Source organism: Athene noctua, chromosome 5 (genome assembly GCF_965140245.1).
Source record: "Athene noctua chromosome 5, bAthNoc1.hap1.1, whole genome shotgun sequence".
Taxonomy (NCBI): Eukaryota; Metazoa; Chordata; class Aves; order Strigiformes; family Strigidae; genus Athene; species Athene noctua.
The window spans coordinates 11359920-11387425 of NC_134041.1; the positions used below are offsets into that span (position 1 = coordinate 11359920).

General features: G+C 54.6%; 5 protein-coding genes across 9 annotated transcripts in view; 3 read left to right on the forward strand and 2 right to left on the reverse strand.

The window, feature by feature from the left end:
- TESK2 (testis associated actin remodelling kinase 2) overlaps positions 1-6833 on the forward strand; it is an 82493-nt gene extending 75660 nt beyond the window's left edge. The window contains exon 11 of the mRNA XM_074906308.1: positions 1970-6833. Within this exon, the coding sequence (XP_074762409.1) occupies positions 1970-2982 (1013 nt within the window). The 3' untranslated portion in view covers positions 2983-6833. The remainder of the gene's footprint in view (positions 1-1969) is intronic.
- A 1054-nt stretch (positions 6834-7887) lies between these two features.
- Positions 7888-12915, reverse strand: TOE1 (target of EGR1, exonuclease). Its single transcript, XM_074906309.1, has 7 exons — positions 12781-12915; positions 12666-12706; positions 12370-12466; positions 12033-12191; positions 11435-11694; positions 9900-10071; positions 7888-8808 (listed from the first exon to the last, which is right to left on the reverse strand). The coding sequence occupies exons 1-7, from the start codon at positions 12889-12891 to the stop codon at positions 8032-8034; spliced, it is 1617 nt and encodes a 538-aa protein (XP_074762410.1). The 5' UTR covers positions 12892-12915; the 3' UTR covers positions 7888-8031.
- MUTYH (mutY DNA glycosylase) lies at positions 12552-18650 on the forward strand. 4 transcript variants are annotated; one of them, XM_074906314.1, is made up of 15 exons: positions 12552-12604; positions 13723-13856; positions 14540-14579; positions 14922-14995; positions 15131-15172; positions 15252-15323; positions 15529-15642; positions 15901-15998; positions 16286-16430; positions 16522-16597; positions 16670-16855; positions 17053-17198; positions 17420-17572; positions 17713-17763; positions 18059-18650. In XM_074906314.1, the coding sequence occupies exons 4-15, from the start codon at positions 14939-14941 to the stop codon at positions 18161-18163; spliced, it is 1245 nt and encodes a 414-aa protein (XP_074762415.1). In that variant the 5' UTR covers positions 12552-12604; positions 13723-13856; positions 14540-14579; positions 14922-14938; the 3' UTR covers positions 18164-18650. The 4 variants fall into 4 exon arrangements, with proteins under 4 accessions (XP_074762415.1, XP_074762412.1, XP_074762413.1 ...); XM_074906311.1 differs by lacking the exon at positions 12552-12604 and adding an exon at positions 13369-13534; XM_074906312.1 differs by lacking the exon at positions 12552-12604 and adding an exon at positions 13369-13534 and having other exon boundaries at positions 16522-16594.
- A 575-nt stretch (positions 18651-19225) lies between these two features.
- On the reverse strand, positions 19226-22158 carry HPDL (4-hydroxyphenylpyruvate dioxygenase like). Its single transcript, XM_074908133.1, has 2 exons — positions 22111-22158; positions 19226-20930 (listed from the first exon to the last, which is right to left on the reverse strand). The coding sequence occupies exon 2, from the start codon at positions 20917-20919 to the stop codon at positions 19735-19737; it is 1185 nt and encodes a 394-aa protein (XP_074764234.1). The 5' UTR covers positions 20920-20930; positions 22111-22158; the 3' UTR covers positions 19226-19734.
- Positions 22159-23740: 1582 nt separating this feature from the next.
- LOC141961309 (selenoprotein Pb-like) lies at positions 23741-27102 on the forward strand. 2 transcript variants are annotated; one of them, XM_074908134.1, is made up of 5 exons: positions 23741-23815; positions 24627-24844; positions 24952-25164; positions 25304-25439; positions 26101-27102. In XM_074908134.1, exons 2-5 carry the CDS (start codon positions 24642-24644, stop codon positions 26344-26346), a joined length of 798 nt encoding a protein of 265 aa, XP_074764235.1. In that variant the 5' UTR covers positions 23741-23815; positions 24627-24641; the 3' UTR covers positions 26347-27102. The 2 variants fall into 2 exon arrangements, with proteins under 2 accessions (XP_074764235.1, XP_074764236.1); XM_074908135.1 differs by having other exon boundaries at positions 23787-23820.
- The last annotated feature ends 404 nt before the right edge of the window (positions 27103-27506 follow it).

Genomic DNA, 27506 nt, shown 5'->3' on the forward strand with positions numbered 1-27506 from the left:
CTGCCTTCATGCTCTTCAGGGGAAATCTAGAGTTCATTTGGAAGTGGTTTTGTAAATTCCTAATAATATGTAAAAATCCATCAACTTTTGCTTTGTCCCTGCCATACTTAGTGCATATACATAATTTCTTTGGTATATGCTACACATAACACTTAAATTCCTTCCTTCCTTCTTAAATTCCTTCAGGAAGAAGAGCAAAGAAGATGCAAAAGTATTATAAAATACCTAGAAATACCCTGAAAGACTAGAAAAAAGATGAATCCCAGATTTGCTTGGGAATGCTGGCCTTGAAGGGCTTTCTCTAAAGCTGTCTAGTGCCACCTGGTGTGGGGAGCAAACTGCAAGCAGTTCTTGTAGGCTGGGGCATATTCTGACTTGGGTACCTTTTATGTTAGTAAACTTCTGGCATTGGAAACTTAGAGTACAGTAAAAATAGTTTCTCATATTGTGTATATATAAATACACATTATATATACATATCTATCTGTCTGTAATATGGTTATAGATTGAAATAAGTTCTGTATTTCAAACCCCATGGAGTGTATGCATGTAGTACTTCTCCCACACCTGGAAAGTATCTAAAAGAGGAGCGAACTAAAAAGAAAAATTTTTGCTTGTTTGGGGTTTTGGCTTTCTTTTTCCTTTTCATTTTCCTGGCATTCTCCCTTTGGAGTACATGTCAGATTTGCATCTTCTTCTTGGAGAAGATGCTGTTCTTTGACTTGTGTAGTCTTTCCTAGGTGGAGTGACTGTAGTCTAAACTCTGCCAGTATTTAAAGGGAAAAGTGGAAAACTGTATGTGATTATTCTGGAAATGATAATCAAAAGGACATACTTCTTTGTATCCATGTTATTCCTCTATGACAGCTCTTCAGAGGCACCTTGAGAGCCAGTGGCAGATGCATGTTCCAAACACTCAAGGAGTCAGCATCTTTTCCTAAACAACTACAATTTTCCCATCCTGTTCTAGTGAGAAAGCTTTTATTTTTTATGTGTGTGCATGCATATGTGTGAAAATAAATACACACATACATGCATGCGTACAACTTTTTAACTCCTATTCATTAAAGTCTCCATATATCCTTAGTTTTTGTATTGTATAATGTACTGAATGAAGGCTGAGATGGAATGATTTAAACTAGTCATGTTCATGTGGCAGGAGGGCTATTTATTTCAGTCTTAGACTTTTCCCATCAGAGCAAAAAAGTCCCAATTCCTTTGGCAACTATGTTTTTTACTTGTTCTCTCTTATGCTCAGTATTATCAACAGATCTTGGGCAACCTCTGCTGGAAGCCAAGATGATAAATCTAGAAATGTGCAAATTGTTCTGGTCCAAGACCACCCTGTGCCATCTCTGCTGTGTCAGTGTACTGGCAGTGGGGAGGTTTGAAGGGGCCCTAGAAGATAGGGTTTGGATAGAAGAGGGAAAGACTTCCTCATTCCTACCTACTTTATTTCCTTTCCTTTTGTGGGCTTGTTTTTTTGGTGGTTTTTTTTTTCTGAAGACAATATTGTCTTGCCAAAGTAGCATCCCCTGTAATGTGATCCCCTGTACTGTGGGTGGCAAATTTGATCATGAAATGATAAAGAAGCAGTCCAGCTTCAGTGCCTAGAGAAGTAAAATGGCATTAACTGAACTTGCTTTTCCTCAAGTCTTCAAGATAACTTAATAAGTATGAGGCAAGAGAGAATATTTTAAATGTAGTTTTGACTGCCTTAAAGGGTCCTGTGGACAGGGCTCCAAATCTCCACATTTGAAACCAGTAGTACATTGAGGAGAAGAGAACAGTGTACTTGTGTTTGTGCAGGAACTTTTAAGGAACAAGCAGACATATGCTTATGGAAGATAACTTTGGAACATCAGAAATGCAGCTTTTTCTTTCCAGTTGTTGTGAAGGCTCTGTGAGTGAGCAGACATGCTCATATATAGTTCCTTTAACCTAAGAGTATTTTTTTTCTTCTACTCAGGGTCAATTGAGAAAGGACCTGGAGTAAAACGTTTGAGTTCCCTGGATGATAAGATCCCACCCAAGTCACCCCGTCCACGTCGGAATATCTGGTTGTCACGCAGCCAGTCAGATATCTTTTCCCGCAAGCCTTCCAGGAAGATAAATGTGCAGGACCCCTACTATACGCCAAACAAAGGGTTAGGCCGGAAAGTTAATCCCTTCAGTGCCCGGGAGGACCTCAAGGGGGGGAAGATCAAATTCTTTGACATGCCAAGCAAGTCTGTGATTTCCCTGGTGTTTGACTTGCATTCTCCAGAGGCAGGTGGAGGCCTGAGAGCCAGCCAGTCCCAGATCCGGCAGGCGTATAGCACAGACTGGCAAGAGTTCTCCCTTCTCCCTGGGAGGAGGTGCAGATCACTTCCGCTCTCTCCTGAATTGCCGCACAAGGAATACGGCCTGTTTGGGGGACTGTCCTCAACTGTCAGCAGGTGTGACCCAACCCAGCTAGGTGCAGAGGTTCGGCAGAAACTCCTGAGTAGCAGTAAATACGGTGTGTCAGAGATTCCCCCCTTTCAAGCCAAGCCTCACAGGCCGGAATTTCTTCCTGTACCAGGACAAGAGGAGGATATGGACTGTTCAGATGGGCCAGTGGCCCAGGAGGAGAATGGGTTTTGCCCTGTTGAGAACACATGTAGAGATCCATCACATAATCAACCATTAGTGCTGGCCCAGCCTGAGCTGCTACCTTACAAAAAGCTCCCAGCTGAGAATTCAGTGAACTCTGAGGGACATGGCTCCTCACAAGTGTTTGCAGGTTGTCTCCCTTCTGAAGAAATGGAGGTGGAAGATGATGTACTGAAAAATACTCTGCTAGAGTCTCCAAAGCCTCTGTTCAGTGTTAGTCCCTCTACTGAGCTGAAGAGAGAGGCATGGCCCTTCAGGGAGCAGGATGGGGACAGTCCTGCCCCCTTGTCTCAGACTTCCTCCAACATCTCAGCAAGTGGCAGCACACAGTCAACTTGTGACATATGAAGAGAGAGCTCAAACTGAATGTGCCCTTGAGGGAACAGTTGTTCCCAGTCGCTTAAACTCTATTTTTCTGTAGTGCTGGGCTTCATATTCAAAAGAGACTCAGCAGATGGTAGAAACTGGCTGTCAGATAGCTGCAGACAGCATCTGGAGAGACTGATTATTTTAACTTTATTTCAAACTGTGCTTATTCCCTTCCCTCATTTGCATTAGGAGGGGGAAGTACTCCAGCCAGAAGGGCCATGTGGGCCCCACAGTCCTTCCAAGAGACAGCAGCCAGAGCAGGCACTTTGTGGAAACAGTTTGACCTGGATTCCAGCATGGAGCATTTCAAGGCCTTAAGCTCCATGTTGGGTAGAAAGAGTGACCCTTAGGTTTTCCCTCTTCCTCTGACTGACCAGCTGCTCTAAACCAGTACAGATTTTGCATTAACATTCTGCAGCAGTGCGCATGAGCGGTAGCCTCTGTTTTAGAAACAGGCACAGGGATCTTTCAGAGCTATGTTGAGCAGATAGGATTGCTCTCTGGTCCCAGAGCTGCTGTGAATGTGTTGCAGCATTAAACAAGCTTTTTCAAAAGCATCAAAAACAAAACCCCTCATGCTGGTGGCAATCTGCAGGCTGAATCACATGACAAGTACTTTGCAATTAACAAGAAGAATAATCTGTTCCCTGGAGTTTCATTTTTCCCTTGGGATTTGGTAATGATGTGTAATACATCAGTGCAGGGAAGCAGGATGTGGTAAGCACTGCTCTCCTCCTTGCACAGCTCTTCATGTACCTTAGCCTGAATGTGGAGGAAGATTTGTCCATGGCACGACAGCCATATTCCAGGCATTGTCATTTCTGGGCTTCTGAAGAAACTGCCAGTGAAAATACCGGTTGTACTGAGCTTCTGGGGGGTGTGGGCTCTTCTCTCTGAAGAGCTGAAAGAAGATTGTGATCTGTTTCTCCAGAATAGTTAGTTAAATACAGTATCTACATCACAGTTGACTAGTACTACTAAGCTGAAAGGGTCACATTCACCTCCCTCTCTGGTACAACATCCCATCTCATTGATATCACTGCAGTAATGATGGCTCCTTATTTGAAACCAGACTGCTTGATAGAGGAGAGGAGTCCCCTGCTTGGGGAGGCTGCCAGCAGTGTTCCAGCCACACAGGTGCTCTTGGAGAGAATAGACAGCAGACTGACAGAGGGGCTTTGAATTGTCAAACTGAAGAAAATTAGCTTGTCCCAAATCAACATTTTTTTTTTCTTCTACAGAAAGAAGCTGTTGTCTTCACTGGCTTCTCCTGTCACTGAATAAGAGGATTTTTTTTTTCCCCCCTTCACTCCCTCCACCAGCAGGTACACATGAAAGAAGCAGTGGCATAAGCTTTAATGCTGCTTGCCGGAACCAGCATCAGAGATCCCCACTCTGGGATGCAATGTATGGGAAAGCTTGTTCTACGATGACATTTGTGCAACATCCTGCCCTTTCCCACTATCGTCCCAACACAAGATTTTAAAATACTTTTTAAAATGTTTTTTAACCTCTATTATCATTCAGAACTGAGGTGTGCATTGTGTACCTGCTGAGCAGATGGTGATGCAGCGGAGTCCAAAATTTCACCCAGGTAGCCTGTTAACACACTCTTCCTGCTCTCTTGTAAGGATGGAAAATGCAAGCTAGTTTCTGATGGAAGCAAGATTATTCCTACTCTTTTCCTATCTCAAAGAAAGGATGAAGGATAAAGCCTTAGTTCTTTCTTGGCTGCAATGCTTATCTCTCCAGAGGTGTAGGTAACTATTCTGTGAGTTATGACTTCCTCATGTGAAGTATGTGTTAACCTGAGCAGCAGTTACCCCTTTGCAGTGGCTGTGAAGAATTAAATGAGAAGCCCGGTGTCACTGAATTACTTAGCACAGTCCATGCCAGATTAGGCAGCTGTTTGAAAGAGAAAATGCTTATCCTTACTAAGATCACCCTTTCTGGCCCACACCTCTCTGCCTCTTGAGGGTGCTGATCTGTAGAGTAGTCTGTCTTGTGTATCCTGTTTGCAGGGCTGCTGTCTGCAGAGTGCAGAGCAGCTTGTGTGGCTGGCACTCTGTGTGTGTAATTTCCTTTGAGGACAGGGAAAGCGTCAGCAGAACTCGATTGCCAGCTAGTTGGCTGCCTGGTGCCTGCTTTTTTTTTTTTTTTTAATCTTTTATACAATTGTAATCTTTTGGGAGGGAAACCATCAGCACCAGCTTCCCAGCTTCTGTTGTCACAAGATGCATTTAGGTTTATGACTTCAGACAAACGAGCAATAATAAGGAATAGTTTACTTCTGGATCACCAGGCTGTGACGAAGTTGTCCAGCATCCTACAGCTGCCTGCAGCCTCATCGAGGAGCCCGCCTCTGGCTGCTCTGTGGCTTGCATTAGCCCTGGTTGTCATCGGTGACACCTCATGAAGCCTGTTGCCCCCTCTGACACTGACCGCAAAACCTGTGCGGTCAGGCTTGGGTTACCTCTGGCACCCATCACAGTGACCTCATCTGTCTTTTTACAGCGCTGTCTTCTCTTCCCTTCCCTGAAACAGCATAGCTAAAATTTTATTAAATGTCCACTCTGAGCACAACCAGCTGACATGCATAGGGCACATCTAGCAACTTTTCTAGCTCCTTATCCCAAGGTGGAGATGTCAGAAACGCCAAGGAATAGCGGCTCAGGCCTTTCCTGCATTCTTGGTCTGCAGGGGAAGAGAGGAATGTGTATGAAACTGGAGTAAAAGGCCATTTAAAAATAGCAAAGTGCTTGCTAAAACCCAGTGTTTCCAATGGTCTGGATGCAGTTGGCACTCACTGCATCTCATCCCTTTGGTAATGTAAAGCTGAACCTAGGTTGCACCTAGGAACTATTCCTGGGTTTTCTGCCTACCTGAGGGTGCTTTTCTACAGGGGGCCATTTTCTGATAGCTACCGATGAACACAAATACAAACGTGGTCAGCAAACTCCTTGTTTTATAGTGATGAGACAAAGTTTTATTGTGATTGGATTTTATGATTTTTGACTTTCTTACAGGAGCAGTTTTTGCTCTTTTAAAACACTTTCTACACATTGCTAAGTTCCCTGAAGAGATCAAAGATTATTTAATTCACTTTAAATCTTTCTATGTTGAATTCATTTAAACATGTTATAAGCTATTTTTGTTGTGGTTGCAGGTTAATAAAATGCAACTAAGAGGATGCATGTGAATTGCTGCCCCTCAGAGGCAGTGCAGACAAGGGGCTATAGTAGACTTATACTTGTTGGAGAGGCATTGATGTATTATGTGTAACAGAACATTGGTAATTTTTGCCAGTACAACTAAAGACACTTGAATAATTCCTGTTTGCACTTAATGCTATTGTTTATATTGCATGTCACTACATTTCTATGCAAAACAAATAACCCTTTTTTTGGGAGGAGGGGCAGCCAGATATTTGATTAAGTATAAAGATCTTTGCGAGATGATCTATTTTCGTATTTATGAAGGAGTTTTACGTCTTAATATTTTGCAGTCTGTAAATAGCTCAACTTGTAATTAAAGGCTTAGGAAGAAGTTTGTAGCCTGTGTATAATAGTAAGTTAACACTGCCAGAAAAAAATCTTTGCGAAACAACTTTTCTAATATTGTGGATATTTATGAATATGTAAAGAAAGCACGTCTTGTTTTTATGTTGATTGACCTTCTGACTTTTTTTGAACTATAGAAATGGTGTATGTTTTATTGGAACTGCAATAAGAAGTAACCAAAGATGAATCCAGTTAAATATTTTCATAATTTTTTCTTGGTCGGTTTTGTAAACTTTCCCAACTTGCTTTCAAAATAAAAATAAAATCAAGGCCTGGGTCTTGTGATTAAAAGGGCAACTCTAGGTTAAAAAAGCTGACTCAAATGCTTACTTAAGCTATGGGTGACATTAATACCTGGCTTGAGATCATATTCACTATTACTTGGTACTGAATTATGAACAGGGAGAACTGTCATGCTTTTTCAGTGTTGATTATCTCCTGCATCTTTCTTACTGAAGTGTTATACTCTTAAATCTGTGAGACTCAAGGACTTTTTTTTTCTCTGCTCTGCCTTACAGCACTCTGAAGAGTAGGCAGTAGCTTGTGACCGACAAGACAAGATGGCTTTTGATAGCACTTGGCCTGCAGGGAGCTTGCCGTTGTGGCTGCTCTGTTCTAGCCCTACAGAACAGCTTCAGTAGTGCAGTTTAAGAGGACCACATCTGGCTTTAAGTCCCACTGCATCTCCCCTTGCTTAGAAGTTTGAAGACCTGCTGTGGCTTGGTTCTGCATGCAGTTACCCTGTGCTATAATCACCTGGGCCATTTGGAGGAAGCTTTCTTTTTCCCCTCTCTCCTGTAGGAGCAAAGGTCTCGTCTATGTGTGCTGTAACCACGATTATGGTAAAGTACAACAATGAAGTGGGATAGCTCTCCCAGCTATGTTCCAAACCAACCATGGTCAGTGTCTCTTTTTTTTTTTTAAAAAAAAAAGACAACACTTTTTTTACTTCCTGACTTCCTTAGAAAGACAGGAAATAATTATGAGGGTTAGAGGGAGTTACCCTACCAGCAGTGACTGAAAGCAGTAACACTTGAGTAAACATTCATAAAAATGTATGTTTTGCCTGAAGAGCTAGCCTGCTTTCATCTGGTGTCTGGCAGAAGCATCACATCTTCCCTCCAGTGCCTGTTTATAGCATTTCCTGTCAAGCTGGTTCTATGGGTCAACAGCTTGGAGCTTTCAGATGTGTTTTTGTAGGTAGACTTTAACCTTTAGCACATGCTCCTTTTGAAAAGGTTGGAGAGGTGCATTTTTCTTCCCCCTCCTCCAGCCTCACCCCTGCCTTTACAGCCCAGCATGCTGCAAAGGAACAACAGAGAACTCCAGTTGAGAGCAATTTAATTGGTCAGAAGTTAAAACTAAGAATGAGAAACTTGCTCCACTTCTGGTCAGTTCTTGATGGAATAAAGAACTTCAAAATTTAAGAGGGTGGGGGAAGCCCAGTTCAGTGATGAGTCCTCTAGCTCTAGGCACTGTCCCAGGCCAATTTCATCTTCTGGCTATGAGCTTTGGAAGATTTAGCAAACAAGCTCTTCACTATTTGAAGTGGCACTGATTTCCCACTGAGGTACAGTTTATTATGGCAGTCTGGCAACCAAGGCCCTGCACCAGTGTCTGTGTTTTTTCCTCTCTTGAGCATCCAGACATATGCCATAATATAGCCAGTCATGAATGCATCAAAGCCAGCTCGGTGTGTGCCCCCCTGTGAAGGTGGACTATAGGTTTCCTTTTCCTTTTCTGCAGCACATGCTGCTTCAGTCTTGGGGATGTCTGGGTGATGGACTGAGCCCAACCCTGCAGGAACCTCTGACCTCCCAGAGTCATTTCCCTTGGCAGAAGGGCTCACAGCAGCTGCTACCTGGGCAGCAGTTCCTTCAGTGCTCCCCAGATCCTGTTGTGTGCCGGTGCCTGAGCTGACTTCTGGTTCCATGTCCGTGGAGTTCTCCTCCAGTGGCCTGCCCTCACTGTTGGGTGTGATCTCTGCCAGCTCCATAGCAGCTGCAGGCTCATAGCAGCTCTGTTTTCGTGGTGGTCCATCCTCTCCATTCTGAATTAGCTCTATTTCTTTCCCTGAGCTTTTCTCTCCGAACACTTTAGCAGGCTCCTCTGTGTTTTTCCGACGCTTCCACTTGTGTTTCCGTTTCTTCCGTTTCTCCTCCCAAAGCCTGTCATCCTCATCAATTATGAGGTCAATGTTATGAGACTGTGGACACTTCACCCCTTTTGGACACCAGCCATAGGCCTAGGGAGAGACAGAGACAGCTGTAGCCACCAGCCTCCTGGTTAGAGCAGCCTGTCACCATAACATGGAGCACAGCTAATTATTCCCCTCTAGTGAGGGCCTGCAAGGCTGCACGGGGAGCACTGTGTCCAGTTATGACCCACAGCACACAGGAAAGGCACTGCCAAACTGCAGCGAGTGCAGCAAGGAGCGGTCAAGATGCAGCACACAATGTCTGAGGAGAGGGCAAGGACGGTGTGTGGGTTCTACCTGGAGCAGATGAAGCTAAGGGGATGGGGATGTCTAGTTGATGTCTGCAGGTACCTAAAGTAGAGGTTATAGAGCACATGGAGCTGAACCCCTCTGAGGGGAGCACAGGGAAAGGGGATGTGATGATGGGAAATTCTGACTAGATATATAGGAAAACATTTTTCACAATGAGTGGTGAAGTACTACTGGAACAGGTGTCTGAAGGGGTTTTGTAATCTCAAAATTCACCAAACAAGGCTCTGAGCAACACTGAGTTGGTGGTTGGATGAGAAACTTCCAGAGATTTCCCCAGCATATGTTGTTCTGCAACAGTAATGTGCAACATTTGGAAGAGCTCCTTTCTCCCTGAAGCATCTGAAACCAGTTATGATCTGATCAGATGGGCTCTTTGTTTACTGCTGTAGCAGCACCAAGACTTGAGGTGCTATGGATCACAGTGTGCTACAGTGCCAGAAGCTGTGGACAGGTAACCTTTTTTTTATACCTAATCAAGATACGGGGGAGGTGGCATTTCTTGCTCAGAGGACAAGCCAAACTAAATTAGAACTTACAGCCCTCCCAAGACAGCAATGGTGCACTGTAACTCGCACCATCCCACTATTCAGGGGCACATAATCCCTGTCTGAATCTTCATGTCTCACATAGCCTGTGGAATTCACCAATTCCAAACAGAGCATTCTATTGCCCTTGCTGTCATGAGCCACCTGAAGCTTGAAAAATCTTCCTTGTACTGTGAAGCAAGCAAGGGGAAGTTCCCAGGTGCTTTCCTACCACTTCCTACTCTGACCACACATGGCTCTTTCCATGGGGCCAGGACGGACACAAGGATTCATGTTACTTACTGAAAATTTCTCACAGACAGGCACGTTATTGCCCCCTCCCATGTTGTGGCTTTCTTCTTCCAGAGAGCAGTGGCGATAGTCGATGTAACGGGACATGTTAACAGGGTAGTTGCAGAACTCAACGGTGAGGTGCTGGCTGCTGGAGTCCTTCAGCTTGCAGTTCTCTCGCTTGCTGGAACAAACAAGAGTACACAGTTACTGTTAACTCACCGAAGGAACCACAGTGGGGAGCTGGGGCAAACACGCTGCTCTCCTCCGAGTCTCAACTCTAGTAGTTTCCTGCTCTTGAACTCTAGTCCCAGGTCGACACCTTGCTGGAAAGAAACTCAGTCCCAGGAGAACAGCTTTAGTAAGTAGTTGCTTCCATGCTTTTTTAAAGGTTTGTTTCTCTTATGCTGACATACAGGCAAGGACAACAGTGCCTTCAGTGAAGCTATGAGAGAAGAAGACACACAGTTTGATTTTAAATATTAAGGTCTCTAAGATATGCGTTGGTCTTCATAATATTAATGGACAAAGAAAAAACGTCCCAAAACACAGTATCATGTAGAGCAGCCACTGCCCAGACAGGTCAAACCTGGGCAACATAGATAACAAAGAAACATTTTCCATCTCATAAAAAAATAACTTTTTTGTTCCAAGAGCCGGTTAAAAGGCCCCAAACTTTTGGAAGGCTCTATGTAACTAGAATTGTGGATTAAAACATTTAAAAGGTCAGTATAAAAAGTATTTTATATTGTCAAAACAAAGTCTTCTCATATTTGAGAACAGCCATCTTGAATGTTTTCAGACCTGTCAGTGTGGAATTTCCTGATATAAAACAGCCACTAAAAATACTATTTCTCCTCTGCACAGAGGATGACTTCAGTTTAATGGCGATTCAAGGGGCTGTATCGCTGCCAGGGGCTCGTTTGGATTGTGTGGGGAGTGCAGAATGAGGGGCCAGACAGACACACATCCTGGAACAAGAGCACAACCTTTGCTTGGAAGGAATGTGATGGGAGCTGTAGCTGGCTGCATGTGAGTGTCACATGCAGGACGTGTGACAGAGCTGGCTGGTGTCAGGAGGTGCAGGGAGCACCCGCCCTTTAACTGCAGCATCCCTCACAAACTGTAACTAGCAGACCCTGCAGGCACAGCCCTGTTTTTGTTTGCTCTCTAGCTGAGTTTTAAGGGTCTCTCTTCTGCATGTGTTCCTGCCACGGCCCCATGGCACTGCTGGACCAGGGCCATGCACCAGTTCAATTAGTTTTCAGTTGGATCAAGTCACTCTGTGGTCAAAACTGCTGCCAGCAGAAAACAGGAAACCTCTTCTAGCAGCTGCCCACCGAATGGATAAGTTGTATTACAAAACGCACCCTTCTGCACTCAACACCTGTCCTAGAAATGGGAATAGCATGGGGCAGAGTTACCTGAAAAGCACTTTTCTTTACTCATTGGGATAATATAAAGATCCAGCCCCCTTGCCTGGAAAACACACCAAGGCTCCCTTTGCTTTTTCTCCCATAAGCTTTAAATACCAGAGCGCCGCTCACCACTTCTTGTAAGCATACTCCAAGTAGGATGCTACAAAGCGAGTCTCAAACTCTGAAGCATATTTAGTGTCGTATATTCCTGCTGGAAACATTTCTGAGAGGTCAGCAGTGAAGGTGCCGAGGCTGTCTGGTAGGTGAGCATAGAAGCACTGGTACAAGAAGACCAGATCGATGAGGCCGTTATGGAGAATAAGAGGTTTCTTTGCTCGTATGAGCTCCAGAAAAAAAGTCCGAACGCTTTGGCTCTGGTTCTCATTGCCCTGCAAGAAGAAGGATTAGTCAATGAGCCTTGGCATCTTGACTTGTCATTGTCCTGGGAAGTCCTCAGAGCCTGCTGTAGCAGGATACTGCCTACAGCTATGACTTGTTCTGCCCAAACAGAGGCCCAAATATTTGGAAAAGCAACTGCAACAAGTGACAGCCTGGATATAAAACAGCAGGGAGGTGAAAGGGACAATGCCACACTCGAGATCCCAGCACGAGCCCAGCTCCACTCAGCAGCTGTGGGTGGAAGATGCTGGGACCAGGGGAAGTCAGCAACCTCCCCAGAAGCCGGGAGCAGAGCAAGCTGAGGTAGCTGAAGAGAGTCGTTTTGTACCTTGTCGTTGCCCTTATAGTAAGGAATCCCCTGGGCATACTGCTTGTTAAAGTCAAAGCCGTGCTGCACCAGGAACTGCACCGACTGGGGCTCGACGACATAATCCTCCATGCAGAGCAGCGTCAGGTTGTAGATCTGGCAGAGATACGTGTTCTCGGACTGCGGGAGGAGAACGTGCAAAGCAACACAGGGATGGATACCCGTCACGGGGAGCCGGGGGCAACTCCACGGAGCACGGGGGGGTTGAGTCCCGTCTCCCAGCGGAGTCCCGGTGTCCGCTGCTGCCTCAGAAAGCGGGAACGAGAGCCAGGGGCCGCGCCACGGCCCGCGCACCCACCTTCTCCGGGAGCTGCTTGAAACAGGCGACGCCCAGGGACAGGACGGCGCGGGTCCTGGCCGCGCTGCAGACGGCCTTGTACCGCTCCTCGATGCACCTGGGCGGCAGGAGAACGGGAGCTGACGGCTCCTGCCCTGGCCCGTCCCACCGGCCGCCCCGGGAGCGCTGAGCCCGCAGGGGGATGGAAACCCGGCAACCGGTACGAGAAGGACGCGCCTCCCAGCACCCTCAGCCGGTAAGTCTGGCGGAGCGACAACCGCCCCCCCTCCCCTTCCCCGCACGACCGCGGCACTCACGGGCTCAGCAGCGACTTCCTGGCGCCGAGGCCGCTCAGCTCCTGCGGGGAGACACCCGTCAGCGGGCCCGGCCGCGCCCCGGGCCCCCGCCCCGCCCCGCCCCGCCTCGCCTCACCGTGTCCACGGCGATGAAGGTGGCGGTGCGCAGCGCCAGCACCATGGAGGGCCACAGCTCCGTGAAGTTGTCGCTCTGCACGTCCACCACCGGCACCCGCCACCGCGCCATGGCCGCCGCCGCCGTCCCGCGCCGCTCCCGCGGCCTCCGCCGCCCCGGCTGCCCAGCGCCCGCCCGCTCCCGCCGATCACCCTGTCCGGCCCCGCGCCCGCGCTGCCTGACTGCGCGGGCGGTACAGTGCTAGTGGCCGCCAACAGGGTTTTTTCCCCCTTCTCAAAAACCCGTTTTCACTCGAAATTCAGTTTCTAAGGAAACAGGCGTTCATGCCGGGCAGCCCGCTGAGGCGCTGCTCGGGCGGCGCGGCGGGGAAGGGGCGGGGCCGGCCTCACCTTCTCCCTCGGAGATTGGCTCCGACGCGCCGGGAGGTCCCGCCCCCTCCCCGGGCGGCCTGTGGACGGGAGGGCGCGCGCCAGCGCCCCTACGCCTCGCTCCGATTGGCTCCGGGGCGGAAGGTGGGCGGGGCTGGGTCCTCTGATTTGTCCGCGTGCAGGGGCGGGGCGCTGCGGGGGAAACATTTCCCCGGGAAAGTCCCGCATGGCGCCGCGCCGGCCCCGGGACCCGGCCCCGGCCGCGAGCGGCCCGGACATGAGCCAGCTCCGGGCGGTGGCTGCCAGGGGTCTCCGGCGGAGCGGCGGGAGGGCGGCGCCGCAGCAGCCTGCGAGGCAGAGCAGAAAGGGCGCGTCGCTCCGTGGAGGTGCCCGGTAGCGGGAGGGCTGGGGGGAGCGTGGGGAGTCCTCCCGCGGGCACGGGGCCCCCAGCCTAAGCAGCTGCGTCTCCGTGAGGCCCGGTGCTCGTCCACCCGGCAGCGGTTTTGTCGGGCTCTGACCCCGCAGCCCTTCCCCATCCCTGCCGCCCCCTGACCCCGCGCCGCTCTCCTGGCAGGGGCCCCCGCTCCGCTGCCCGCCCCACCGCCCGCCCAGCATCTCTTCAGCGACCCGGCTGAGATCGAGGCCCTGCGCGGGAACCTGCTCGCTTGGTACGACAGATGCAAGCGGGACCTTCCCTGGAGGACACTGGTAAGGGGAAGCATCGGGGGGACAGGGAAGCAGACCCTCTGCCCTAAGGGACTGAGGCGACCACGGCGTCTTTCCCTATACGACGCATCACTGGTTGCATGGAAGTGGAAGATGGTGTCGGAAATGGGAGCGCACTCCCAGCCAGTCCTGGCAGTTCAGTGATGGGTAGTCTATAGCCATGTCTACCTTGGGAGAGTAAAGCAGGGGACAGGGTGAAACCACGATTATTAAACACAGTCTCCGACTAGGAGCGATTTTCTCTGGTGAGCTTAGTCTAGTTGTTTCTTAAACCTGTTCTGTTCCTGCTTCTGCGTTACCTCTCGATGGTGACTGGGGTGCTGGGGGTGCGTGTCAGCTTTACAGCAATGTCTGTCTGGACGGTGCTGGGAACTGCACGGCCCTTCTGTAGGAGTTACATCTGCCTGGAATTGCTTCCCATGGAGAGGGGCTCAGCTCTGGGACAGCTCCTCTGGTGGGATTTTGGACCTCTAAGGTAAAATCTTGCTGTGGGCTGTTTCATCAGGGAGAAGGTGCTTTGGCTGTCACTTGATTAACCCAAACTCATGACTTATGAACACTTAGGGGAAAATTTTTTTGTTGCAGGTTCCCATGCATTGTTCGAAACACACCATAAGCAATTTCCTGCGTCACGTTGTTTCTCACACTTCTTCTTTCCCTTTCAGGCGGCAACTGAGCTGGATGCTGACAGACGGGCATACGCAGGTGAGGAGCAGGGACTGTGCCCTGGGGTGCCCTGTTGTGTGTCGCCCCTGAGGTGGATGTGCAGCATGGCCTTATGTGAAAACACGGCTTCAATTTCTGTCCTTGGAACAAGCTGTCCAGAGTGGCCATGACAGTTGCTGACCCCCGCCCTTGCATGGTGTTGGGTGGGTCGGAGAGCCCACTTTGGGCCTGAGGAATCCCCTGTGGGGCAGGTGAGGGGTGGGAAGGGGTCCCATGGGTTGGGTGCTGGTGCAGTGTTTGTAGCCAGTGCTAACATGGCCACGGCACCAGGAGTGGGTGGTGCCGGTGTCTCTGCTCTGACCCCTGCCCTGCTCCCGGCAGTGTGGGTGTCTGAGATCATGCTCCAGCAAACGCAAGTGGCTACAGTCATCGACTACTACAACCGCTGGATGCAGGTGACCACTCCTTACAGAGTCCTGTGCCCACAGGCTGCCCCTTCTGGAGACCTTGTCTGCTGCCTGTGGCAGATCCCCAGCTGCAGAGCGTGGCTCTGCTTGTCTCTGACTTGTTCTCTTCCCTCTGTACCGCAGAAGTGGCCGACGCTGCAGGCTTTGGCGCAGGCGTCGTTGGAGGTGAGCAACGCTGGGGACCAGGTGCTCTCCCTGCCCTTGTGGCTCTTCATCTAACTCCCTGCTGCATCTCTTGGAGCAGGAGGTGAACGAACTGTGGGCTGGACTTGGCTACTACTCAAGAGGGAAGCGTCTGCAGGAGGCAGCAAGGAAGGTGCCCTGGTGCTGGGGTGTGGGTGGTGTTTCCAAAGGCCTCTGTGGCCTGTGGGTTGGTGCTGGCTCACATCTGCCCTGCCTTGCTGGGGCTGCGGGCCACTGGCACAAGACTACAGAGGCTGGGATCCCATCTTACCATGAGTAAAATGGTTTGTACACACACACCCCAGCTGCTCCCCTGACCTCAGTCCCCCCTCTGCCAGGTGGTGTCTGAGCTGGCTGGCCGGATGCCCAGAACAGCCGAGGACCTGCAGAAGCTGCTGCCGGGAGTGGGCCGATACACAGCAGGAGCCATCGCATCCATCTCGTACGGGCAGGTGAGAGCTGGGCATCGGCGGACACATCTCCCCGATCCCCGTGGGGTCCTGCTGTTGGATCTCACAAGCCAGAGGCTGCCTAGGGCTGTGCTTGGCTCTGGCTTTCCCCTGTTTTTCGGTGCATCTCACCCACTGCCCAGCTTGGCCTGCGAGTCAGCCTTGTGTGTGTCCCTGCTCTGTCCTGGGAGCACCCCAGCTCCCTGCCTTGCTGGGAGCATGGGCACCTCCTGCTGCAGTAACCCCAGCTCCTGGTCCTAGGCTACTGGTGTTGTGGATGGGAATGTGATCCGGGTCCTGTGCCGCCTGCGGTGCATTGGTGCTGACTCCAGCAGCCCCCTCGTTGTCGATCGGCTCTGGTAAGGGGAACAGTCCGTTTCTGCTCTGAGCTGTGGCAACTGTGGCTGTGCTTATCGGTGGCCAAGGGCACGATCACTCGGGAGCCGTGGGAAGCTGAGTCTGCCAAGGGAGAGAGGCGTGGGGTGTGGGAGCTCTTGGGAAGCTGGTGCTGCTGGGAGTGGGGGAGAAAGGAGCCGTGTTGCCTCTGCCTACCTAGGAGCATCCCCCCTTGGAGGCAGGAGGCAGGTAAATGTCCTGGGGCCCTCTGCCCGCAGAGCCCCGTGCTGCTCACTGCTGTTCCTCCCAGGGACATGGCCAATGCCCTGGTAGACAGGAGCCGCCCGGGGGATTTTAACCAAGCCCTGATGGAGCTGGGGGCTACTGTGTGTGTGCCCAAGGCCCCGCTGTGCGGGGAATGCCCCGTGAAGCAGCACTGCCGAGCGCGGCGCAGGGTAAGTATGACCTCAAAATCTGGCCCCGAGGGGTTGCTGTGTGTGGGGACAAGTTGCACGAGCCTGTCCTCGTTCCTGTGCCCCTTTGCAGGTGGAGAAGGAGCTGGCCTTTGCCTCTCAGAAGCTGTTCGGAAAACCCACCCTGGTGCCTGATGTTGAGGACTGTGGTAAGCGCGTGGGGAGATCCCTGTTGTAGCTGTGGGTCTGGGCCCTGCAACAACTGTTATGTTGGTTTGCAGGTGTTGGGGGCTGTCCCCTGTGCCCCCCAGCCACGGAGCCGTGGGACAGCAGCCTGGGGGTGACCAACTTCCCCCGGAAAGCAGCAAAGAAGCAGCCACGGGTGGTGAAAACGGCCACGTGTGTGCTGGAGCGGAGGGGCTGCCACGGGGCCCCAGAGTACCTCATTGTGCAGAGACCCAATTCAGGTAGTGGGGCTGGGTGGGAGTGGGGTGAAGGCGCCGTGCAGCCCCTTTGCAAGAGGCAGAGCAGCCTGGGAGAGGGATGCACCAGCGAAGCGCTTGCTGCCGTGGCGGGGAAAGGAGCCCCTCCGGGCTGTGATGAGGCTCAGTGTCCCCAGATGTGCCCCTTGCTGGCTCACATCCCCATCATGACTCCTCCCCAGGTCTCCTGGCTGGACTCTGGGAGTTCCCAAGTCTCCTGCTGGCTCAGGGTCTGCAGGAGGAGAAGCAGCAGGAGGCACTGGCAGATCACCTCCAGGCCTGGATGGGATGGCCTGTGGCAGCCAGAGACCTGCAGTTCGTTGGGGAGGTGAGCCTGGAGCCGGAGGGATGCAGTGAGCCCCCTGTGCTCAGCCACAGGGCATGTAGCATGGGGGCAAGAGGGTCCCCTGTTCATGCTGTTACCCTTCCCAAGCTCTGCCCCACTCCTCAGAGCCCTGGCAGACTCAGTGCACTTATGGAGCAGTGGAGTGGTGCATCCCTTGCTGCCTGCCAGCTGCTCTTTGCATACATCTTCTCATCCCCTCACAGGTCGTCCACATCTTCTCTCACATCCACCAGACATATGTAGTCTACTCCCTGCCCTTGGACGGGGATGTGACCCTGGATCCTGCCTCATCCCCATCCCGCTGGGTGACAGAGGAGGAGTTCCATGCCTCGGCTGTGTCCACGGCCATGAAGAAGGTACTGGGGGACACCTGGGCCTTTTCTTCCTTTCCTCTGGGTTCCTGGGAGAGCCTCTAGCATCCCCCCCAACATATGCGGGCTGTCCCAGCTCCAGGACCCAGCTGCTGTTCAGCTCTGGCTTCTTGTGCTTCCTTCAGGTGCTGAAAGCACGTGAGAAGCAGCGCGGGAAGGAGAGCAGCTCTGTCACGGTGAGCATCGCTGGGGGTGCGTGGGGAAGGAGAGCAGCTCTGTCACGGTGAGCATCGCTGGGTGGTGTGTGGGGCCCCAGGAGCTGCTCCCTGTTGCTGTGAGCCAGACTTTGGAGTGTGGTGCTGGAGCCCCCCTGGGGTTTGGGGTCAGGCCAAGGAGCAGGGGGACAGGACTGCATCTGGGGGACTTTCCTGGCTGGCATTATCCCCAGATGTTCCCAGTACTGGGGGGATCCTCGGAGGCTGGGGGGTGGCCCTTGGGGTTTGGTTTAGCCCTGCTGCGGGTCTCTTGTAGGGGTCCAAGCGGAAGCGTGGGGCAAAATCGCAGGGAGCGGGCAGCACCAGCCCTGGGACACAGCTCTCCCTCCGTGCCTTCCTCCGGGCACCGACTGCTCTGTGACGGCACCTTCCACGTATGGGACCACTGGACATCTGTGCTGCAGTGAGTCCTGCCCGCGACCTGGGGATGGTGACCCCCGTACTGCTGCGAGCCCAGTACACAGCCCTGTAATGCTCTCCCCACTCCTTCTTGTCAAGTCCACTGGCTTCCCTGGCTCCCCCTTGGGAGTTGTGCCTTGGCGTGGCCACTATGGTCCTGGATGTGACCTGGAGCCGGACTCGCATTCCCTGCCTTGGCTGGAGCCCTCCTGGGTTATTCATCCCCGTACAGCCACCGCTCCGGCACCGCGGACTCATGGCAGCAGGAGTTTCTCTCCGGCAGCGGGAAGGCTGCGGCTGCATCGCCCTGGCCCTGGCTGCCTGCCTGCCCCTCATCTGCCAGCCAGTGACTGTGGATGCTACTGTGCCCTTCCTGGCCTCCAATAGCCCTTTTTATACACTTGTTTTTATTGAACGTGAGCCACAGACTTTCTAATAATAAACCTAAAGTGGGGGTTTTTTTAAGTGACTTTCTGCCTCTGTTGCACTGTGCTAAGCTGGAGGTGTTGGGCAGCCTGTGGTCGGATGAGGATGGCCAGCAGGATCCCTACAGCCGGGCTTCTTCATTAATGTACTCACGAGCCCCCTGGCTGAGCATTAAAGCTGGTGACCCCAAATAAGGCACCCAGAGCACCACCACTCCTGCAAGGGTAGGCATCAGCCCTTGGGGGCTGCACAGCTCCTGCCTGCGGCCTGCTCCCCTGTGGGGTCCATCAACCATCCCCTGGGCTTTTTCTAGGGTTTTATCCCCCTTCTCTACCTGTTCTGTCAGGCTGTTCCTCACTGTGTTCATGCTGTGGCTTTCCCTGACTGTGATGCACAGTGGTCCCCTTGCAAAGGCACAAGCCTGGGAGCTGACAGGAACAGGGGTCAGCCCTGGGGGGGTGCACAAGGGGCAAGTGGCCTCAGTTTAGGTACTTGAAGGACTGGGGGCAGCTCGCTTCAAAGGGTGAAAAGGGCCATTTCATCCTTGCCTGGCACTCAGCATATCTTACGTGGGAGGAGAAAATAACCAAAGCAACGCTCACAAGTTAATTCTTTAATTGAGAGGAGCAAGAGGCCACCACTTGCCCTGCACAGGGGCTGGCCATGCTCTGGGTGGTAACCATTGATGAGGGGCTGTGTCTGTGGCCCCTGGGCTATCCAGTCCCTCTGACAGCCCCTTGTCCCCGTACGTCCAGGAGTGTTGCTGTGCCAGCAGTGTTCTTGGCCATGCTGCAGGCACAAGTCTAGTTAAATTAAGGTTAAATTAAGGCAGAAAGTTTTTCATGTGAGGTCAATAAATCGCTGGGAACCCGGGGTGGGGGAGAAAGCACCCTCCATCCTGGGGGATCCTCAGAGCCCCAGTGGACTTGGCCCTGAGCAGCTTGTTCCCACACTGAGTTGGCTCCGGGCTGACCTGGAGCACTCCCTTGGTCCCTGCCCACCTGGGCCATGCCACTAACACCTGCTGATATCTCTACAGCAGCATCTTGCCCCAGGGTTGGACTGGAGAGGACGGGGAGCTGAGGGAGGACGATTGCAGTGTTGACACTACTGCTGCTGGTCCATGTAGACCTGCACAGCTTTCCACAGTGCCCGTATATTGCCTTCCCCAAAGCCTGGTGCTCCCCGCCGGTCAATGAGCTCCAGGAAGAAGGTCTCCTCAGAGAAGATGGGATGGGTGAAGATCTGCATCAAATATTCCTGGGAAGGGCTCTCTCTGGCTTCAGTGCCTGGCCAGCCCTTGTCCCCAGGTGCTGTGGTGTCCAGCAGGATGCCGAGCTCTGCCAGCATGCGGGGGTCCTGCCCGGCCCCCCGGATCTCCTCTGCTTTGCTCCCCTGGCTATAATAGGTGGCAGGGGGTGTGAAGAACCGTACACCCTGCTGCTGCAAAGCCCTGGTTGTGGTGACAATATCAGTGGTGCAGAGGCCGACGTGCTGGATTCCAGCCCCACCGTGCTGCTCTAGGAAGGTGTCGACTTGGTTGGCACCATCCTCCGAAAGGGACTCAGCGAAGACAAACTTGCAGCCGTGTGCCAGAGCGCCCTGGGCGCTCTGCAGCGCAAGGAGGAGCATGCCCACACCCTGCCCCCCAAGCACGTACCCCTCAGCTGGCCTCTCCCGTGGGTTCAGCAAGAAGCGTTGGAAGCCGAAGCAGCGCTGGTACCAGTCCAGAGCCACCCGGGCACTGCCCCGCGGGCAGACGTATGTGATGTGGTCAAAATGGGTGATCTTGATGTCGTCCCCTGTGGCGGAGGGGGCTCCTTGAACGGGCTGGAAGCCAGGTAGGAAGGGTCCCCAGTAGCGGGATCGGTCCAGGAGGGTATGGCTGACGTTGCCCACGATGGAGCTTGCCACCCCATAGGTGACGGAGCCGTCATCGTCCCTCACCTCGGTGGGGGGCACTGGCAGGGAGCATCCCTGGCTCTGCAGTCGCTTGCAGAGCCCCGGCACGTCATCCACCTCGAAGCAGACATTGGAGGCTGTGCCCAAGGCAGGCCGGGGGTCCACGTCATAGAGGAAATCGTGGGAGGAGGTGCTGGCAGGCCCCGGAGCCAGGCGCTGGTTAACGAGGAAGATGGCGGATCCCTGTCTCAAGGCCAGCTGCCGGACCCGGGGCGTCTCCCGCACGGCCACTGGCTGGAAGCGAAAGGTGTTGGCCAGGTCCTGGGCCCAGCCCTGCCTGTAGGGCATGTGCAGGGAGATGAAGCAGGGGCGGCTCAGCAAGGCTGCCATGGCTGGGCAGGCTGTGGGAGGACGCACGGGGTCAGGGGGGGCTTGCTGGCTGCAGGAAGGAGCCATCCCCCCACCCTGCATGGAGCCCGAGTGCATTTGCACACACAGATGCACGTGCATGTAAATTTGCACTCCTTATATCTGTGTATTTTAAATAAGTGAGTCTCACAAGACAATAGGCTCTGTGCAAGGACACCCCCCTTCGGGACCAGCTGCAAAGAGCTGCCCAGGGGTGCTGAGCTGTCCCAGCACCCCTTTGTTATGCTGCCCTGTGCCCACCCCAGGCTCAGAGGAGGAAAGCCCTGAGCCTTGGCTGCAGCCCAGCAGGTCCCTTCCAGAGCCGTGGGTCCTTCGAGGGTGCCGCAGGGGGGTTAGTGGGGAATGTGGGTGAGGGAGGCGTGTGCATGTGTAAGCAAGGCTCTGGGGACAAGGGTTGTGGCGGGGGGTGAAATGTCCTGTACCAGCAGTCTAGGAACGTGGAGGTTGGACAGGGAAATGGAGCAACATGTGGGTTACAGCTAAAAGGCTCCTGTGCTGTCCCGTGAACGCCGGGGGGTGCAGTGGGGTCACAGCAGGCTGAGGTGCCCTTCCCCTCCCCAGCAAGGACAGCGTGAAGCTGCCACCCTCCTGTAACAGGCTGAGGGCAGTGACCTGGGGGTAAACAGGGTGAAAGAGGAGGGACACTGTGGGAAAAGCGACACACTTCCCCTCCCCCCCCCTCTTCCCCCCCCTCGTACCCATTACACCGAAGGGAGAAAAAAAGATCTGTCCAAAAACCTCCCGAGTGCATCCCACTGAGGCTTCCTGACCCCGTGCCACGCACCAGCTCCCTGGCCTGACCCCACAGAGATGCACTGGGGGGAACATGCTTACACAGTCCCCTCCACCTCCCCCCCCGAAAGGGCTGTATTGCACCAAACTGGGCACCCCGCCTGCCACAGGGGAGAAGAGGAGCCCAGCAGTGCCCCCGTGGGACCCCCAACTGCTCCCCACCAGCCCGGGGAGGTGGGGGGGCCCTGCCCCGGGCGGTGCTCCCTCCCTCCCTGCCCTCCTTCCCCCCGCTGCGCCCCGCGGGATCAGCATCGCCCCGCTCTGCTCCCGCCACCGCCTCGTCACCCCCGGCCCCGCCACCCCCTCCCCGGGCCCGTGGGGGCCGGCAGGGCCCGTGCTCGCCCTCGGCCTGCGGCTCACCGGGGTCAAGGCTGCGGGCGAAGGGGATGCCGGGCCAGGGGCCGGCCCGCAGAGGCGGTTTCCGTTCGCTCCTCCCCAGCAGGCAGCGGGCCATGGCGGGACCAGGCTTGGCAATGCCAGGGAGGCCGCAAAGCGACCTGCTCCGCCGTGGGGAACCTCCCCGGCGGGAGGAATCGGTGGGTGCCGTCCTGGGCAAGGACAGGGCCGGCACACGTGCCGTGGGAACTGCTCGGGCACTTTTAAAGCCAGGGACATGTGGCTGCCAGACACTGCGGGTGCCCAAAGTTTGTATCGAGCCCGCAGGGGCTGTGTTTGCAGAACAAAAAGCTCTCAGGCTGATAACTCCATGGCTCGGGATGACAAAGCGCGGAGACAACTGGCTGCCAGGAGGTGGCTGGGGGTCCCCTGGAAGCAGAGGTGAAATGGCTCGTGGCTGTGCTGGGTCGTTCCCTGACGCCCAAATCCCATCGGGACAGGGCACCCAGCAGCAGATGTGTGTCCCTGATCAGTGCTGGGTGCTTCACAGTGCCTGGGGTACCTGGCGGGGGGTCTGAGGGGAGCAGTGTATGGATGGGAGGTGACAGCTCTGCGGGGGGTCCCGTCTTGGTCTCAAGGTGGGTTTGATCCAGGCTGGCTCTGCACAGCTGTGCCTGCTCCCCAATCCCAATCCGTGGCCCCACATCCTTGCTGACATCCCTGAGCCCCTGCCCCCTCCCCCCTCCCCCCCGCCCCCCAGCAGCAATCCCCTCTGTCCCTGCTGCTCATGGCTGTTTTCAGAGAAATACCCCCTCTTCATGTGTCTGGGACCATGTCTCTGCCCCTCTTGTGACTGTGTCTGCTGCCCTTCCCTGCCTTATCATGTTTTTGTACAGACCCTGGGTACAATAAACTGCTCAAATATTTGCACTGAGATGTCTGTGTGCGGCCAAAGTGGTGAGCTCCTCTTGTTTGGTTGGGTGGGGGGAGAATCCACCTGCGCTGTGATTTCCCAAGGGAGCACCAGCTCCTCATGCCACCCCCCCCACACACCACACCCCCCCCGATGTGAGGCTGGGCAGGAGCCATGGAACTGGATGCTGGGGGCTTGCTGTAGGGCCAAGCATGACTCAAGAGCAGCCGTGGCACTGCATGGCAGGATGGCACAGCCTTTGGGGCTCAGGGTAGGGAGCCTTGACACCCCAGGGGTGTGGGGCAAGCACCCATCTTTTTGGCTGCAGGGTGGCAGAGGCTGCGCTGGTGGCTCTCCCGGGGACCTTGTGCACGGATGGCACTGTTTTATGTCACCTCACAGTCCTGCAGCCCTTTGGTGCAAACGGTGCCCTTGGCAATGCCCCTGGCCCTCCTGTGCCCATGGGGTGGTTTCAAGCAGCCATGCCTGTCTTTTCCCCGCGGCACCGCCTGGCACCCTCTGTGCCAGCCCAGCGCCAGGCACTGCTTTGCCCCAGCACGACTCAGGCTGGGCTGTGGCAGCAGGACCCCGAAGCCGCGTGGCACCGAGGGGGACAGTGCCTGCCTTGTTGCAGTCCCCTGAGGCAGGCGGTGGTGGCCAGGGAGCAGTCCCTGCTGCTCCAGCCGGGCTCTTCTCCTCCCTCCTGGGCGGGGAGAGTGGACAGGAGATAAAAGGGAGACCAGGGCCAGCTTGGGCATTACTGAGAGCCGCTGGGACTGGGAGCGAGTTCTGGCCAGAGGACAGCAGTGAGGAAAAGTGCGGTATTGAGGGCTTGTTCTCGCGGGGGGAGAGGGCTGGGGATTGGGGGTGCATCCATCCTGACCAGAACCTGCAGCCCCCTTCTCCCTCCCCCCCTCCCCGCATCATCTCTCCCAGCCCCTTGTCCTTCCCCTGCCCCTTAAATGTGCTGCATCCTGGAGGGACAGGGTGTATCTTGGGGTGGGCAGGGTTAGGGGGCTGTGGGAGGAAGGGGCTTCAGGCAGATATTGGGGGCAGGGGTTTAAAGGCTCTATGCACCCCTCAAGCACTCTGTGGGACATTGAGAACTCTCAAGGTGACCTGAAGGTGAAACCATCCCTGCCCCACTGACTCCCTGCCCATGGTCAGGACAATGGGGGCTGTATCCCTGCCCACCCCTGGGGCAAAGGCAGACCCCTGCCCATGTCTGGGTCTGGCTTTTGGAGTTGGGGAGGTGGAAAGGGCCCACAGGGGGAACAGGACCTTCCCCTGCCACATGTGGAGCGGGTGCCTCACCACAGGGGGACACCGGAGCACCGGGCTGTGGCAGGGGGTGCCCGTGAAAGCCTGTGTTGAGAGTGCAGTGCTTGTCGGGAGCTGGGCACCCCAATACGCTCACCTCACCCCCCCAATATGGGTGTCCCAGCTCCCAGTGCCATGCTGGGACCAACATGATACTGCCCACCAGTCTCTGTCTGCCCTGGAGGGGTGTGTGGGGAGGCAGTTTGGGGTTGCAGTGGGGTTGGGAGGATCCCATGGGGTTGAGCCCCGAGGCAGGAGGGAGGCAGAGGCTGGCGGTGGGGATTAACGCCCTGTTTCCCCCTGCCAGAGCTGAGGGTCCAGGATGGGGCTGCTGGTGCTGGCCCTGGCCACCTGGCTGGGGCTGGCCTTGGCCTCCGAGGGGGTGACCAACAGCAGCCGGCTCTGCCAGGAGGCTCCGGCGTGGAGTGTCAACGGCTTGAGCCCCATGGCAGGGGCGGCAGGGCAGGTGACGGTGGTGGCCCTGCTGAAGGCCAGCTGACACTTCTGCCTGCAGCAGGCCCACAAGTGAGCTCTGCTCCCCTTAGCCCAAACCCAGCCCTGCCATCGTGGGGGACAGCATGGTGCCCCCCCCCAAGCTGGCACCCCCAGTCCCAGTGCCTCCTTCCCTGCAGCCTCGGGGCCCTGCAGGAGAGGCTGGCCCGGCAGGGCACGGTTGATGTCCGCTACATGATCATCAACGAGAAGGCACCGCTCTCCCGCGCCATGTTCGGGGAGCTGGAGCGCCAAGCCCCGCCGGGCGTCCTCGTCTTCCAGCCGGAGCCAGAGGAGCCTGATGTCTGGCAGGTCCTGGGGGGAGACAAGGACGACTTCCTCGTCTACGACCGGTGAGTGTCCCTCATCTTGGCTAGGTCTTTTCTGGAGGGTTACAGAGTGTTTGGTGGGCTTCCAAAAGCTCCCCCCATGGGTGGGCTGGGGGGACCTCCAACCCACCACCTCAAGCTGGGCCATGGTTTCTCCCCGCAGGTGCGGCCGCCTGGCTTTCCACATCCAGCTGCCCTACAGCTTCCTCCATTTCCCCTACGTGGAGTCGGCCATCCGCTTCACCCACACCAAGGACTTCTGTGGCAACTGCTCCCTCTACCCCAACACCACCCAGGAGGTAAGGAGCAGGGATGCTCACTGGAGCTGGGCTCCCTTCTCTCCTCCGGCATTGCACATCAGGAAAAAAAGCAACCCTATCATCTTCACATCGGGGAGAGGCTCTGGGTTGACAGCTGCACTCAGCCATGGTTGAGAGGGAAGGTGACGAAAGGGAATAAGGGCACTTAAATAGGTCGGAGCTTTCAGGCTGAGAAGGAATGAACTAAAGGGGTCATAGCCCAGGTCTGGAAAAGCTAACTGGGGTCACTGGCTCTTCTGATAAAAGAAAGGGGCAGGTAGCAGACCCGGAGGTGGCAAGCCTGGAGCAAAGAAAAGGACGTAACTCCAGGCTCAGCAGGCAATTAGTCACCTCCTAGGAGAAAAATCTATCTAGAAATATTAAATGCAAAGTCCTTTTCCTGACTCAGGAATTCCCTGGACCACAGACAGCTTGAGCCAAGGGATGTAGGTACAGAGGCTTGTGCTCTGTGTGCTCCAGCCTCTCCTGTCCTCTCTGTGCTCTGGCCTGGGGCTGGAGAGCCTTTGCTCTGACCCATACAGCTTTCTGTATGATGGATGCTGATCAGCTTTCACCCCAGCTCACAGACGTGCTCACAGGCTCACTGAGGAGCTCTGTGTGCATTCACATACTTCACCAGCCCTTGTGTTACTTTCCTCAGGTTAACAGTACCATGGAGGTCCCTGTAACCCCGAGCCCGCTTCCCGAACAAGAGGGGAAGGAGCCAGAGACCCCCATCCACCAGCACAACCCCCTCCACCCTCACCACCACCACCAGGTCAGCAGTGAGAGAGCCACAGACCTGAGTGGGGACCACGAACCTGCCACCCGTGCTCACCACCACCATGGAGATCATGGCCAGCCCCATCGCGAGGGGAAGAAGCAGAAGGAGGGAAATGAGCACTAAGCCAGGCTGGGCAGCCTCGCAGAACCCAGTAGTGTGCAGGCCATGCCAACTCGCTTCCCAGAGGCACGGAAGGACTCGCTTCGGGCTGCTGGTCACCAGCAGCGTTGGCACAACAGCCCCCACCAGCAACCCCCATGTACTCCCATACTGTGACCAGGGATGAAAATCCCCCTCAGACACCCCGAGGTGCTGCATTTTCAGCGCCAGAGCTCAGTTCTGAGCCTTCCTCTGCCACTGCCCGCCTTTCCATGCTCAATGAGGCCTGCCGTGCAAACCGGGAGCTCCCCGGTCGCTGCTGGCTGACACTGCATGGAGCAGGAGGGCTGGGGTGGAGGGGCCAGAACTGGGACTGGAGCAGCACTGCCAGCACGCTCTGCCTGTCCTGGCACCCCTGGCTGTCCTGGCACCCCTGGCTGTCCCGGCCTGGGAGTGAGGGGAGGGACAGCATGTGCCCCACAGGACATGATCCCAGGGGTTAGGGGCACTAGGAGTGGTGGGAGGTCGCAGCTCCCCGTGGTCTAAACCCTGTACCCCTATAGCTGTCACATCCTGGGGACCCTCCAGGCCTTGCACACGGGTATGTGCAGTGGTGATGGGTGGCCGCAAGATGGTGGCCTTGTCCCCTCTTGGAGACCCAGGGGCTGTATCCAGGGCCCACAGCCCTGGGAGGGAGGGGGTGAGGATCCTGGGGTCCCTCCTGGGGAAGAAGTGAGATTGGAGGGCGGTGCGGATGCCCAGAGCACGAATAAAACCTCTGTGAAGTGATGCCTGCTCAGCCTGGCCCGTGGGAGGGCGAGGGTGGGAGGCTGGCTCGGCGCTGGGCTGGCCCTGGGCTTTTCTCTGGGCACAAGGAGGGACTTGGGGCTGGATGTGGACCCCGTGAAGCAGCAGCCAGCGATCATTTGCATTCCCCTGTGCAGAGACCTGGAGGTAAAGGGGCTGAAGACCGAAGAGACCCCATCTCTTCATACCTTCTGGTTACCTCTTGTCAGGATATGAACCCAGGGCTTAGTGCCCACAGGGCAGGGCATTAACCCTGCACTGCCAGGAGGAAGTTTGGCTCGGCACATTGATCTCTGGCTTGTAGCTGTGGTGTTGGGGTGCCTGCCCTGAGCTGCTGCTGTGGAGCCAGAGTTCTCACATGCAGTCCAAAGTCATCG